This window comes from Trematomus bernacchii, unplaced genomic scaffold, assembly GCF_902827165.1.
Source record: "Trematomus bernacchii unplaced genomic scaffold, fTreBer1.1, whole genome shotgun sequence".
NCBI lineage: Eukaryota > Metazoa > Chordata > Actinopteri > Perciformes > Nototheniidae > Trematomus > Trematomus bernacchii.
The window spans coordinates 278,141-293,428 of NW_022987332.1; the positions used below are offsets into that span (position 1 = coordinate 278,141).

The following is a 15,288-nucleotide window of genomic DNA, read 5'->3' on the forward strand; positions in this document are numbered from 1 at the left end:
ACATTCAATCAATTGTAGAATACAGGTGGGTAAGATGAATATTATACCAAGGTGGTTCAGCAACCTCATCAACAATGATGCCACAAAAGACACACAAACATGTCTGTGGTTCAAATATATTGAGGTTTATTAGGATTGGTCACAAAACTCCACAACAACTCCCAAGAGTAAGCACCTGGAATTTAGAACACATTCATGCAATGCAGATAGTAACTCTAGGCTTCTGGTACACTGAGAGAATGAATCAGGAATATAGTACAGGATGTTGACATGTATTTGTGTGACATCGCTATCTAGGCTGGTAAAAACGTCACTTTTGAATCAAGGCACTGAGAATTCTGTGACACCTTTTGTTTCTCTCTTCCAGGTTGTGCATTTGTGACGTTCACAGCCAGACAGATGGCCCAGTCAGCCATCAAGTCCATGCACCAGTCCCAGACCATGGAGGTAAAACAGCACTGCTTTTTAAAAAGTATCAATTATTAGACATGCTCTTAAGTTGCAAATAAACCCATCGTATATGCTTGGTGTGTGCTCAGGGCTGCTCATCGCCCATTGTGGTGAAATTTGCGGACACTCAGAAGGACAAGGAGCAGAAGCGCATGGCTCAGCAGCTGCAGCAGCAGATGCAGCAGCTCAGTGCTGCCTCCATGTGGGGAAACCTCACCGGCCTCAACAGCCTGGGGCCACAGTATCTGGCAGTGAGTGTGTGTTACTGCAAGATGTACAACTCAGCCTGTTACAAATCACTTTCTCCAGGTTACAACTCCACTGTCCCCTCAGCGTGTTCTCTTCTCTCCTTCAGCTCTACTTACAGCTGCTGCAGCAGTCAGCCTCCCAAGGGAACGCTCTCAACAACCTGCACCCAGTTTCAGGTACACACACACTCACACACATGCCTTCATACAATGTCCAATATGAACTATCATGCAGTCATGTACAATTGAATGTATATGTGTTTAATACTGATCCCTGGTGGCTTCTGAGTCATAAGGAGCATGATGCTTCAGCCTCAACCCTGTACTGCAGCACACTCCAGAGAACACTGCTGATAGTGATCCCAGGACGGTGGGGCTGCATGTTGAACTAACTGTGTGTGTGTTTGTCAGGTCTTAATGCCATGCAGAACCTGGCTGCTTTAGCAGCAGCTGCCACTGCCACACAGGCCACGCCCACAGGCTCCAGCGCCATGACAACCTCTAGTAGCCCACTATGTGCACTAACAAGCTCAGGTAAAACAATATGACATTAAATAATACATGATACAATACTGTTACATAGTCAAGGTACACGCAGTAGGTGACATCCATATGAGTCCAGGAAACTTGTGTTTTCCAAACTCTACTTTTCTCAGATTGATATTTTATGATTTCTTTATATTATGAATAACAAAGGTCAGAGTGATGCTGTGTTTATCTCTGAGCTGTAACATAGTATAATGTGTAGTTCCAACATTAACAGTTCATGTTCCCTGAGCAGGCTCCTCCCCCACCTCCAGCAGTAACTCCTCACTGAACCCCATGGCCTCTCTGGGGGCCCTGCAGTCCCTCGCTGCTGGGGCTGGAGCCGGCCTTAACATGGGCTCCCTGGCAGGTACGGACCTACACTGGACCCGTCCATCTGCACTGCTTAGATCACGGACAGGAAGTACGCTTGATGTGAAACTCTAAAAGTTACAGAGCAGACAGGGTTAATATAAAGATGACATAAATATCAAATATACTTTAGTGATCACCAATTGGTAAGTTGTTTTTTTACAGCAGCATTGCAGTTAAATTAAACAAAAAATAACGTAAACAGTAAATATTAAAATATTAAAAATAAAAAACATAAACTGAGTGTCTATAGAGTGAATAGAAATAAAGAAAGTCCGAATACACTCTAGTATAGACCAACCTACTACTGAGAGAAACTGTAAACATAGGATATCTACATTATTAAGTGTGCAAAGTAGTCGTATTTGTTAAATGAAAAACTAAATGCAGTGAGGCAGTGTGCGTAATAATAACTCTGTAGCTGTGAGTTTGTTCTCGGCTAGCCAGAGGGGGGGCAATGTAGAGGTTGTCCTGTGAATGTAATTCAAGTTGAATGGATGTTAATGTTAGCTGCCTGTAGTTCCACAGGCACATGTAAATGTATGCTGCCAGTACAGTACAGCGATATGGACTTGACTCCACACTGTCTGCTGGTATTGTTATTAGCTGTCTAATATCACAGGTATACCGTGCGCCTGTACTGTGTTTGAAGTCCTTTTATTTCATTCATGTGAAGCATCTTTGAGTATCCTCAAAAGTGCGTTATATGTACATTACATTTTTGTTATTATGAATTTTCACAACCGACCTTGTCCATAAACATTGATATCCATAACATTGACAGTGACTGTAGTTACTGACTGTTTTCTGGCTGCTGTCCCTGATGCAGGCATGGCAGCTCTGAATGGCAGCCTGGGCTCTGGAGCTCTGTCTAACGGCTCAGGAAACACCATGGAGGCTCTGAGCCAGGCGTACTCCGGCATCCAGCAGTACGCTGCCGCCGCCCTGCCCAGCCTCTACAACCAGAGCCTGCTGTCCCAGCAGAGCGTGTCCGCCGCAGGCAGCCAGAAGGAAGGTGGGTTCTGGGGGCTGAGAGGAGGGGGGGTGACATGGGAAGGTGCAGAGGAAGGGACTGCAGGGATAAAGGGCTGTAGAGGCTTAAACTGAGGTTATCATGAGGGGTTGATTCAAGATGGTTCATTGCCATGTTCAAAAATCAAATATATGGAAAACTGTTACATGTTATGTTATGCATTAAAACAGATTAAGCTGAATCAAATTTGATATAGTGTTGTTGAGAATCAGTACAGTAACACAACATAATATTGCGATACTATACTGCAACAATATTTTCTTACACCACTTACAAAGAGTGGTGTAATATTTACTATTCAATTGATTTAATGTATGAGCATTCTTCAAAGTTATCCTTTCTTACAAAACTCAGGGAAAACATTTGAAATGTGAGTTGAATGGAGAATAATTCTAACAGGGTGGGAGCATACTCCGTGCTTGTCTCCTGACTTGATTTGAAGTTGTGTTGTTTGCAGGTTGGTACAGATGTGTGTGTGTTGTGTGTTGACTTTCTTCTAAGCATTGTGTCTTGTTTTAAATCTGCTGCGTCAGCGGGCGACAGTCGCAGCACCGGTAAGACGTCTCCACCTTCTCTGACGCGGCCTCATGTCATCATGTCACTGCTCCACCTTATAGCTTGAGTCCATAACAGGAATGGAATGTAGAAGAGCTAACCTTAACACACAAATACGTTTGTTTGTGTGTTAAAGTAAGTCCATATACATTCCATACTCTCTCTATCCAAAACCATTTTCTATATTTAGAATGACACTGCTAAACTGGCTGTAGGTACTCTGTGTGACAGGCAACACATTACTCAGGCAACACATTACTCAGTCAACACATTACTCAGGCAACACATTACTCAGGCAACACATACCTATGCAATAATGAATTTCATCAAGAAACTATAATAAAGGGGATTCCTTTTGTCACTCATCTGTATTCTGTGCCAGAGTTTGAAGGAATACCTCTCTATAAACTCTACTATTACTATGTATGTATAATAAACTAACAAACCTGAACTCCATTAACTCCTTATTTAACACCAAAGCGGCGCTTTATTTTCAATACAACTACTTTGCCAACTGTGTCATTTCAACATTTGAAACACTTTAGAGTATATGAGTTAATGCATTGTGTTGATTCATGTATACAAGTAAAAGGATAAGATTGAGAATTGTTCAAATTGTTGAATAAAGACAGTTGAAATAGATTTTTCAGGAAAAACTGAAAAAAGCTTGTCTGAGGCAATATTTGAAAAATGTGCCCCCTCCTGTGTACATACATCTATACATCTGCAAATCACTTTCTTTCAATTGAAAGCTTAGTTTCTCGGACATGCTGGAAGCAAAGCAGCTAGAAGATACACAGGACTGTCTTGTGTTTAGCTGCCCAGAAGCCACACAGGACTGTCTTGTGTTTAGCTGCCCAGAAGCCACACAGGACTGTCTTGTGTTTAGCTGCCCAGAAGCCACACAGGACTGTCTTGTGTTTAGCTGCCCAGAAGCCACACGGGACTGTCTTGTGTTTAGCTGCCCAGAAGCCACACGGGACTGTCTTGTGTTTAGCTGCCAGACCACGAACAGAAGCCACACGGGACTGTCTTGTGTTTAGCTGCCCAGAAGCCACACAGGACTGTCTTGTGTTTAGCTGCCCAGAAGCCACACAGAACTGTCTTGTGTTTAGCTGCCCAGAAGCCACACAGGACTGTCTTGTGTTTAGCTGCCCAGAAGCCACACGGGACTGTCTTGTGTTTAGCTGCCCAGAAGCCACACAGGACTGTCTTGTGTTTAGCTGCCCAGAAGCCACACAGGACTGTCTTGTGTTTAGCTGCCCAGAAGCCACACGGGACTGTCTTGTGTTTAGCTGCGCCCAGAAGCCACACGGGACTGTCTTGTGTTTAGCTGCCCAGAAGCCACACGGGACTGTCTTGTGTTTAGCTGCGCCCAGAAGCCACACGGGACTGTCTTGTGTTTAGCTGCGCCCAGAAGCCACACGGGACTGTCTTGTGTTTAGCTGCGCCCAGAAGCCACACAGGACTGTCTTGTGTTTAGCTGCCCAGAAGCCACACAGGACTGTCTTGTGTTTAGCTGCCCAGAAGCCACACAGGACTGTCTTGTGTTTAGCTGCGCCCAGAAGCCACACAGGACTGTCTTGTGTTTAGCTGCGCCCAGAAGCCACACAGGACTGTCTTGTGTTTAGCTGCGCCCAGAAGCCACACAGGACTGTCTTGTGTTTAGCTGCGCCCAGAAGCCACACAGGACTGTCTTGTGTTTAGCTGCGCCCAGAAGCCACACAGGACTGTCTTGTGTTTAGCTGCGCCCAGAAGCCACACAGGACTGTCTTGTGTTTAGCTGCGCCCAGAAGCCATGTCGCTCGCTCTATGGCTCTTTACACTGGAAGAGTCCCAACTCTCTGGCAGCACACAGTCTCTACACAGCGCAGTGTGTGGGTGACAGTATTGACGGAGGGAACTTGTTGTACACATGCAACATGTGTGGGAAAAAAAGAAAGCATTAGTTGTGAAGAGATATGTGATGATGTAGCTGAGAGTAATCTTCTATAAAACAAAGTAACTCATGTAACTAAAGTATCAGCAGCTACTGTGAGGACTGTACTCCATGTCTCACAGAGGAACCTATATATTTTTACTTCTTGGAAAGTTTTTACTTTGTACAGATTGTTTTTGATATATTTATGCTGTGAAATGTTTTCAAAGCTACAGATGATCTGTTTGATACCCTCTCAAATGACTGTAGAGAACATCATGCATTTCTTATTGTAATCTGTCAGCGCTCTAATAAAGTTTGACTGTGAAACAGAGACATGTGTTGTGTTGATAGAGTCTCTATCTGTAGTGAGGGATTACAGTTTCTTATTCAGACCAGGTTTTCTTGGCCTTCTACATGCATGAACTCCTTAGTGAAGTATTTCACATCACCCTTTCAAACAATTACACATCATAATCATCTAATAACACAGGAAGGTACTAACCAAATTTGAAAATGAACAAATCCTTCCCTAAAAATGAAGCACAGTAGACTGTACTGGTTTGGGACGGTGGTGAAAAATAAATGAAGTTTACACAGGTTTCCCGTCAGTCATGAGTTAATTTATCACTGCTGTTTTATTGGCAGGTCCAGAAGGTGCCAACCTGTTCATCTACCACCTGCCGCAGGAGTTTGGAGACCAGGACCTGCTCCAGATGTTCATGCCCTTTGGAAATGTCATCTCTGCTAAAGTCTTCATCGACAAACAGACAAACCTCAGCAAGTGTTTTGGTGAGTTACGCAAAGTACTTCAGCTTATAAGCTTTTGATCAATATAATATCTGAGTCAGACCCCTTGTAAGTAAGGGATAATGTTCAGCAAGGGTGTTCTTTTTTCATTATTGACCGCCTTGATGCACATTATTATTACATGGCCACATTCTAAATAACTAACGACTTGAAATAATTTGTATTGACTTAAAAATGATCATATCTCTTCTGCTAAGAAAAAAATAGTCAGTTTTTCACGAACCAACGGCTGGAACTGAGACAACAGCAACGTGATTTAAACTGACAGCAGCACTGAACAATGTTTTCTGTAACTGTCCAACTCTGTTCACAGTTTCTGTTCCACTAACCAGTCCTTAAACACTAAAGAGCCCATACCGGGTTCCTGTTAGTGTTTACTTCCTGTCTGTCTTCTTCTGCTGTTCCCTTAAGTGTTTACTTCCTGTCTGTCTTCTTCTGGTGATTTCTCTGACGTCCAACACCCTGTCTTTTAACCTCTTTCTCTCCCTTGATCCTCCATAGCAACGGTCATTATTTGGCGAGTATTAACAACCTCTGAAATGTCCAAATTTGACCAATCAGAATAGAATATTCAATTAGCCGTGTAATAAAAATCTATAACCTTAATAACCTAGTGTGAGCTATCGGGCTACAGCGCTCCCTCCGCTCTGCCACGCCCAGCTTACCAGACTGCACATTCCCTGAGGGACTTTTTAAAGCTGTTCTCCTCCGTATCTCTCCTGTAGGGTTTGTGAGCTATGACAACCCCGTATCCTCGCAGGCCGCCATCCAGTCCATGAACGGCTTCCAGATCGGCATGAAGCGGCTGAAGGTGCAGCTGAAGCGCTCAAAGAACGACAGCAAGCCGTACTGAACACTTAGCTAGGCAGGGTGCTGTTATGGTAAGTGGAGTGTGAATAACGGAGCCTGGCCCACTCAGAACTGGTCTATGCATTACAGGGTGACGCTGCTCTGCCTCTGGGCACTCACATGTCCAGCGGGTCACATGACGAAGAGCTTTCAGGCTACACTGGATTGTTCATGTGCTATGTTGTGGTTTGTGCACTTTGTTTTCCTTTCACTAATAAGACAAACAGGTGTTTTTTTTTAAGTTGAAATGTTATCAGTTTGCTGTGGTACTTTATACACATATGAGTTGATTGTTAGGACGTGTTGCACATTGACAGTGTGGTCAGAGCCGTGCCAAATCCATCTTTGTTTCCTTCTTGTTTACCCCCCCACCCAGACTGAGCAGTATGCTCCTGAAAACAGGCAGATGAACAGAAATCATAACTACGTTTACTTTACATTTTCTCAAACCTGCTTTTATATTAAACACTTGTATTATCTCTTAAAATAGAGACAGTGTATGTGATATGCGCCTACATTAGATGTAAGGGTCAGGGTAAGTACAGAAGCTGACATCGTTCATGAGGAGGAGCTCCACTCAAACATGCTCAGAGATTTTAGACATATTAGTCCTCACTGTGTGAGTTTGACGCAGTATGTGTGTGTTGCAGTTGTGCAGCAGTGTGATACAGACTGAATGCTTCTCTCTATCTGAGTGTTGCTGCTGCTGCTGAAGGGCTTGCATTTAGCAAGGTGCCTCAAGTGGATTCTGCACATCATACAACATATAGGTTTAGCTGTAATCAAACATTGGCTGGATATGATCGAGTGGTGCAGGAATGAGTCCTAAAACCCTGGATATAAGTCAGTATTTTCCAACATCCGATTCGAACTTGTTTATGATTAGAAACCTGAAATAAGGTCTGTGGTTAACACAAGCAAAAAAGATGTTCATGTGTTAGCTATATAACGTATAGAATATGTTAATTAACCCCCCACTGGTGAATGTCTGAAGATCCTATATGGCATAAAACAGAGGTTGCTAACAAGTGTATAAATGAGATGACTAAACGCCATCACACCAAACATTAGCTGCCTTAGCTTAGTCTAATGCTGATGTGAAGTCAAGTAGTTCCTTTATAGGCTGACATTAGCTTTTTACTTCTGGAGATTTTGCGTTTTGTCGGCCTAAAAAAAGACATCATCACTGCACCATTCTGTAGCTAGAGGCTGCTCCTTTAGTTATTGTGCTCTTTGATCTGGACGTCAGACGGACTCACTTCCACTGCAGATGGAATTGTACTTAAGTCTTGAGATTCCTCGAGGACAGAGTATGATTCAGCGGAGCTCCTCCTCTGCTGCTGATGTCAGCTGTTCCTGGGAATACTGTGAAGTAAAAACCAAACATGATAGGTCTGTTACCTTCATCTGAATAACCCAGAGTCTGTCTGATGCACATTCATTACTTTGTTTGAATCTATTTGATGGTTTTAGTAACTTTCTACCCTGAATCCTGGTGTTGAGTAAAGAATCACCAACACCCCTCAGCAACTGTCCTGCTAGCTAACAGCTAGCTAACCTACAGAGGGCTACACCACTGTGTCTCTCACCGAACTCTTATTCATATCAATGTCAACTTGCTCAAGGCAAACCTGTTAGTAACGTAGAGTTGCAAAAAATTGTGTTTTAATTTTATAGAACTAGGAAGTGAGACAATTGTTGAGATGTATATTTAAACTATTATGCCTTTTTTAATTTTGTTATAGGTTTTATACTTCCCCTGTGTGTCGGGGAACTATTTATTGCCTAAATTATTTATCTGAATTGAAATTATTTTTGAAAGACAGATGTTTAGTCCAACAGCTGAATCTGATCACCGGTGTGTGTGTCTTTTCCTTGCCTGTTTGGTGATGTGTACTTTGTGTCAGTGTGGCATGGACTGTGTGTGTAGGATCCATCAGTGCTGCTGCACACTTCTTAGATCTCCTTCTCTGTCATATATGCCTTCATCTGAATAAACCACTCATTTTACAAAAACACAGGTAGCATAGTTTATTCTAAAGGTCCATGTCAACATGTGTCTGTTGGTCCTGTTTAATGTGAGGAAGAGTGTGATTTCACTGGTTGTCAACAACTTCACACCAGGCCTGGTTCTGGTCCGAGTTCTAGAACTGGGACTAGTTTTAAAACTGATTCCAGGTCCAAGTCCGAAGGTTGAGCCCAAGTGAAGACGGGAAAAGTGTGTGTGTGTGTGACCATCAGACGTCACCACGAAGAAGTGTCTTACTGTATACCAAAGGTGTATATATGTGTGTGTGTGTGTGTGTGTGTGTGTGTGTGTGTGTGTGTGTGTGTGTGTGTGTGTGTGTGTGTGTGTGTGTGTGTGTGTGTGTGTGTGTGTGGTGTGTGTGTGTGTGTGTGTGTGTGTGTGTGTACCACTGTGTTCTGTGTGTGTGTGTGTGTGTGTGTGTGTGTGTGTGTGTGTGTGTGTGTGTGTACAAAGTAAATCTTTAAAAAGTGATCACCCAATCAATGACACTGACATAAATCAGTTCTGATCGCAGTAAACTCATCCACTATCTCCAGATTGAACAAAGATATACAGAAACTATTAGCTGATTCTAATGGTTGAACAAATTGCAACATTTGCACAATGGTTAGCTGTGACATTAAATATTATGTTCTGAGAATTATGCTAAAACATATAATACTGCTAGTATGGTACATTTAAAATAAAAACATTTAAAGCATTTTTCAAATCCATTCATTCATCAGTCATTTGGAGTAACATTTCTATTTTCATTCTCATCACTTTTTAATTACAATAAATGAATACCAGTTAACCCTTAATAATAATAGATACGAACAGATCAGTATTAAATATAATATTATATATTATTGATGTGATTTATTGTGGACCTCTCCATAGGTGATTATCTGTATCTCTGGTGAACCTGCATGTGTCATTCATTCTGTGCTGTGCTTTGTTTCAAATGTCGTGTGTGTGTGTCGTCCTCTCTGTCCCTGACTGTGTACACTGATGTTTTCTCATTCTTAGTTTCCTCCTCTCTCCTGTCTGTGTTCCATTGCAGTTTAACTTAGTGTGTCTCCCTGTTGTGTTTTTCTTTCTGTTCTCTCTAGATCTCTTCCTGTTTGCCTAGCATGTTGCTGTGGCGTCACTTCATCGTCCAGTCCTTGTCTTCTGCTCTTCTCTGATGTTTCCAATGTCTCCCCTGACCTTGTGTTTGGCATTGATTACCAGGAGGTTGTGTTTGGTTGTCTTCCATTCTGTTTGTCCTCTGTCCCGCCAGTCGGGGAAGACTGCCCCAAGAAACGTTTTAGGCTTCATTTGAAATTGTTACAATCCAAACAGAGAATCTATTTTTGTAGAACTGACACATAACCACTAGTTTTTGCAAAACCAGTTTGAGCGGAGTGTGACTTTAACTTATTTGATCTGCTGTGTTGTGGGCAGTGCTCTGTTTGTGTGTGATTTAGCTCACCTGACGTGTGTGTGTGTGTGTGTGTGTGTGTGTGTGTGTGTGTGTGTGTGTGTGTGTGTGTGTGTGTGTGTGTGTGTGTGTGTGTGTGTGTGTGTGTGTGTGTGTGTGTGTGTGTGTGTGTGTGTGTGTGTGTGTGTGTGTGTGTGGTGTGTGTGTGTGTGTGTGTGTGTGTGGGTGTGTGTGTGTGTGTGTGTGTGTGTGTGTGTGTGTGTGTCAAATTACTGACACTTTCAAAGCAGGTTAGTGATCACGTGTTGTTAGATATTAGTAATTTAATGCTAGGCTAGCAGAGGGTAATGGTTTCCGTTAGAGATATGTTCTGAGGACTGTCAGTATTTTTGACTGGAAGCACACATGCTGTTCTTCTATGTGTGCAGAATCACACACAATCCAGAGGAGGGACTTTTGTCACAGTGTATTTAGTATGCATGTTTTTGTATTATCTGCACTGAAATTCTTGGCAAAATGTGATCTAATTTGTGTTAAATTAAATTATGAATAAACTGGTGCCAAATGTTTTGCACAATCAGTATTTTGCTCTTTTTACGGAGTCGCAGAGATGATGTGTGTCGAACAGCTTCATGTCAGTGCCACTGGTTGCAACATGAAATTAGTTTTGTGAGGTGTCAGATCAATATCAAACACAAGTGGCCTCTGTGTGTGTACTGTGTGTCCAACAGACCCACACTGAGGGTAAGCTACCACTCACCCATGCTCTCATCCTGCTTCGATACTCAGTTATATCTTATTTTTTTCTTAGTCCTTTCCTAGTGTGTAACAGGGTTAGGAGGGCTAACTTCTAGAAGGTTCCTGCAGCACCAATCGGCTCCTCGCATGAACAGGAGGACCAACAGGCAAAGATGGCACCTCATTAGCCTGCGACGAAGCTAAAAAAAGGTTTTCAAATATGATCCATCTGAAGTGTGGAGTCCTCAACGTTGATGATAGTTTGAATAACACAGTGACACAAATGCCTAAGTTTAGAGACATTTTTCTTACCGACCTGTTGCTTGAGCTATCATGCTACACAGACCTTGCTAATCATATTAAACCGATGCTAACCTCACTTTATAACTAGTGAGCCTCCAGCGGCTCTCATGCAGGAGCAGAGAAGAAGAGAACACTGGGACAGAGAGATAGAACATCTGCACGTGAACAGAGAATTTTGATTGTTTAAAAGTGTATTGAAAATGAAAAAGAGTCTACATTTTAAACAGGGTTGCCAACTTTGGGTACCTGGCTGGAGTGAGATTTTGATATCATGGGTTTAATTACAAATATGCGCACTAAATGACTGCTATCGTGTCAGCAGCGGGACCTTAGCATATATATATAGGATATATATACAATATATACAAATACACAATAATGGACACAGACTATAAAGGGCACACAGTTTCATTCGCTAATGAAAGTCAAACATGTTTGTTTCCACTGTTTTATTGTGTGCCTGTCGCGATAAGCAATTAATTGACTTATCGTACGATAAATAAAAATGAACTCGATAACTTTTCTGACCTCGATAAATTGCCATTTACATGAGGATGTGACTAGCAGTTTGAAAGGATGTACTTGAATTATTATTATATATTATCATTATGTCAGTGGTCTAAAATGGTCATACAACGGTGCCGACAATATTATCGTTTATCGCAATAATTTCCAGGAAAATGTATCCAACAAAATAAATTATCGTGAGAGGCCTACACATGAAACACACACAAACAAATCTACAGACTTACTCCAAACTGCCAAATATATTAATTAACACACTCTCACTCTCATGTACTCTTTGACTCTATTTTGGCCTGGTAGAACAATAAGCAGCAGACTTTTACTTTTTTATCATTTCTACTGGATCTTAGATCTGCGCATGCGCAATACGGGTCGGGGATTGACCAACCGGCTCCCACTGCTCTGCTGTCTGTTAAGAGTGGTGGGGGCGGGGAGGGAGCGGATCGACAGCTTGAGCAGCTGTCAACTCAACATTGTAAATAACCAGCCAAAAACGATCGCCGGTTCATCTTGTTTTTGGCGTGAGAATAGTTTGGGCAGCGTGAGAGCGTGAGATTGAGAGTGAAAGCGTGTGTCACACGCCAGATGCGTGAGAGTTGGCAACCCTGTTTTAAATCATGCATGCTGTCTGGGCCTAATTCTCTGATATCATAAATTCCCTCAGTAGTTAGGATCTGAGACCCTATTGTAATCTCTCGCGCAGCCCTGCCAAACACACAAAACAGGGAAAACGACGGGCAAAAGCACAGACACACACATCACAACATGGGACACACAAGCGCACACACACGCACGAATTGTGCCCACGTCGCACAATTTATTATTGATATCGATAGTATTATTATTAGGGTCTGAGACCAGAGGTCGGCGAAGACCCTATTGTAATCGCTCGCAAAGCGAGCAACAACCCTGCCAAACACACACAAAACAGGAAAAACGACCGGCAAAGCAAGAAAGATGTTCCGAAATCATAACGGAAGATAACCCGCGCGACTACAGTGACGTGGCGTGGGCTTCGCTACATAATTTATATGAAAAACTCACCAAATGTTGCACGCGCGTCAGGACTGGTGAAAATTGCGATGTGGAATTGGTTCCGGAACTTTGCGTAAAAAATGTGTGTAGGCCAAGCCCACTTCCGTTTTAACGTAAACTCCCCCCACTTTCACGTAAACGAACGAAAATTGCTACGTATATCTAGGGTGCGGAGACTAAACAAAAAGGAAAATCGTCCAAACGGCACTAGACTTCAGATTATGGTTAATGGTCCGGACCTCAATATGTCTATGTGCCACTTGTGAGTTTTCCTCAAAAGCCGTTGCCATGTCAACGCAACCCTCGCCGTTAAACACGATATTGCTATAACTCCTATGAAAATGGTCATACACTGGTCAAACTTCACATGTGCTAACAGTCCAGCCTTTAAGACACATTACAACTCATTGGAAATTAACAGCTGATTAGAGGGTGCTGCTTCTATCACTGAAAACCTGAAACTTTGACTTTAAATGTATTTTGTCAACAAATCTCCCGTGTTTTGTTTTAGCAACTAGTTTTCTGTGTACCTTGTCCTTGCCAACACTAATGTTATCAACAGCATACGATCACGCAGTTCTTAACGAGAAAACGAGTTGCTAAAACAAAACACGGGAGTGTACCTTGTTAGCTAATGTTAGCTAGCTGACATTAACGTTACACATTACACTTGTTTAACACTCACCGAAACCTTGTACAGTCGGTCCCGCACGCTGGCTCTTACGGAACCGACTAACTCCACTTTTGTGTATTTGCAGCTCTCAACATGCCCAGACGTGTAATGATTTTCACCTCGTTTAATACTTTCCGCCTCATTCTGAAAGAAAGAGGTGAAATGTACTAAGGTGACGTGTATTGTACGAGACCTGAGATGTAGTTAATTGAGCGGTTTCACGCAAAAATAAGTGTTACTTCACAGTTTTACGACAAACTTTTTTTTTCTTGACTTGCAACATTTTCTTTTAAATTGACAAACATCATATGTGTAATTCATGGCACAATTCAAACGGGATCGAAAGATAATTTCTCTCTCTCCATTGACTTCAATACATATTTTTTCCTAAATAAGGTCCCATGGAGGTCCCCCGGAAAGGGAGGGACTTCGGCTCTCTATGGGCCGGGACAAACATATTTATATACTTTTTAAACAAGATTTAAATATATTTAATAATAAAACTGTAATGTTTCTTTCTCTGCGAGGTTACAACAAAGGGGATTTATCTCAGATTACTGTACACAAATTAAGAAAAGCTTTCTGTAAAGCTGCAACCGGTTCTTGTGACTTTAACAACAGAAAAGGAGTTTTGAGAATGACAAGGTTCTCACTGAAATGTCATCTTAAAAAACACATTCAAATGTGATATGAAATATTTAGAATACATTTAGGGTGCCTGTTGTAATTGGTCCAAAAAACAGGCATCCTAAAGGTATTCTAAATATTTCCAATCAGTTTTGATATCTGGGATGTCACTCTGTTTATACACTATAGAAAACAATGTGTGGACACCAGAAGCATCCTTCATGTTTTAATATTTGTGTTAAATGTTGTGTACAACACAGCGGTAACACCAGAGACCAGAGAGGACCGGGTGTTGCTCCAGCTGCAAGGCTTCGGATAAAAAGATTAAAAGATTGAATTAAATCTTGTAAAATTATTAAAATGCACATATTTTAAAAGTCAGAAGATAATAATCTCTTATAAAGTGGGCCTGTAATACCACTGATATAGCCCTTCAGTTTTGAAGGTGAAGCTCTAACCAAATTAATCTCGAGGCCGGTCAGCAACGCTAAATAAGTGTTTATTTTGTGATAACATGACAAACTGGAGTAAAGTCTGTGTTCTGTTGTGGAGCTCCACCTGCACCCGGTTCCTTTAGCAGGGTTCTCCTGTTTTATGACAGGAGAGAAAAATGTATTTCTTCAGTTTTATTTACATCTCATGGAGATGCACGACAACTAGCATTTTAACTGCTAATTGAGACTGAAATCTGAAAAAGGAAAAGCTACCTGCATACCTGGCAGAGCAGCAGCTCATAAAGCCTTCACAAATATTCTGTGATGTTGCTTTACTGCATTTAGGTACAAATTTGAGTGTTACATCGTTCAGAGACATTGCCGAGTCGGGGTCATCCCTATGTTCCCACAGCCCAATGGTTCGGGTTAGGGTTAGGTTAGTTATAGTTAGATTACTTAGAAATGTGGGACCATCAGGTTGTGGGACCATCGGGCTGTGGGACCATCGGACCATCGGGCTGTGGGACCATCGGGCCGTGGGACCATCGGACCATCGGGCTGTGGGACCATCGGGCCGTGGGACCATCGGACCATCGGGCTGTGGGACCATCGGACCATCGGCTGTGGGACCATCGGGCTGTGGGACCATCGGACCATCGGGCTGTGGGACCATCGGGCTGTGGGAACATAGACACGCTCCTGCCGAGTCACCAGAACGAACCCCTTGTAAGTGTTTATTTTCTGAGGAGGGAGACGTGTCTC

The 15,288-nt window shown here is 42.4% G+C and overlaps 1 protein-coding gene across 14 annotated transcripts in view; it reads left to right on the forward strand.

Annotated features, from left to right (window-relative positions):
• celf1 (cugbp, Elav-like family member 1) overlaps positions 1–10,276 on the forward strand; it is a 28,308-nt gene extending 18,032 nt beyond the window's left edge. For 10 of the 14 annotated variants that reach the window (XM_034127163.1, XM_034127205.1, XM_034127146.1 and 7 more), the window contains 8 exons: positions 368–447; positions 540–701; positions 806–875; positions 1,110–1,232; positions 1,480–1,647; positions 2,425–2,610; positions 5,750–5,893; positions 6,637–8,778. In XM_034127163.1, coding sequence (XP_033983054.1) covers positions 368–447; positions 540–701; positions 806–875; positions 1,110–1,232; positions 1,480–1,647; positions 2,425–2,610; positions 5,750–5,893; positions 6,637–6,764 — 1,061 coding nt within the window. In that variant the 3' untranslated portion in view covers positions 6,765–8,778. Of the gene's footprint in view, positions 1–367; positions 448–539; positions 702–805; positions 876–1,109; positions 1,233–1,479; positions 1,648–2,424; positions 2,611–5,749; positions 5,894–6,636; positions 8,779–9,880 lie in introns of those variants that run through there. The other 4 variants (XM_034127187.1, XM_034127180.1, XM_034127213.1 and 1 more) reach the window with 2 other exon arrangements.
• The last annotated feature ends 5,012 nt before the right edge of the window (positions 10,277–15,288 follow it).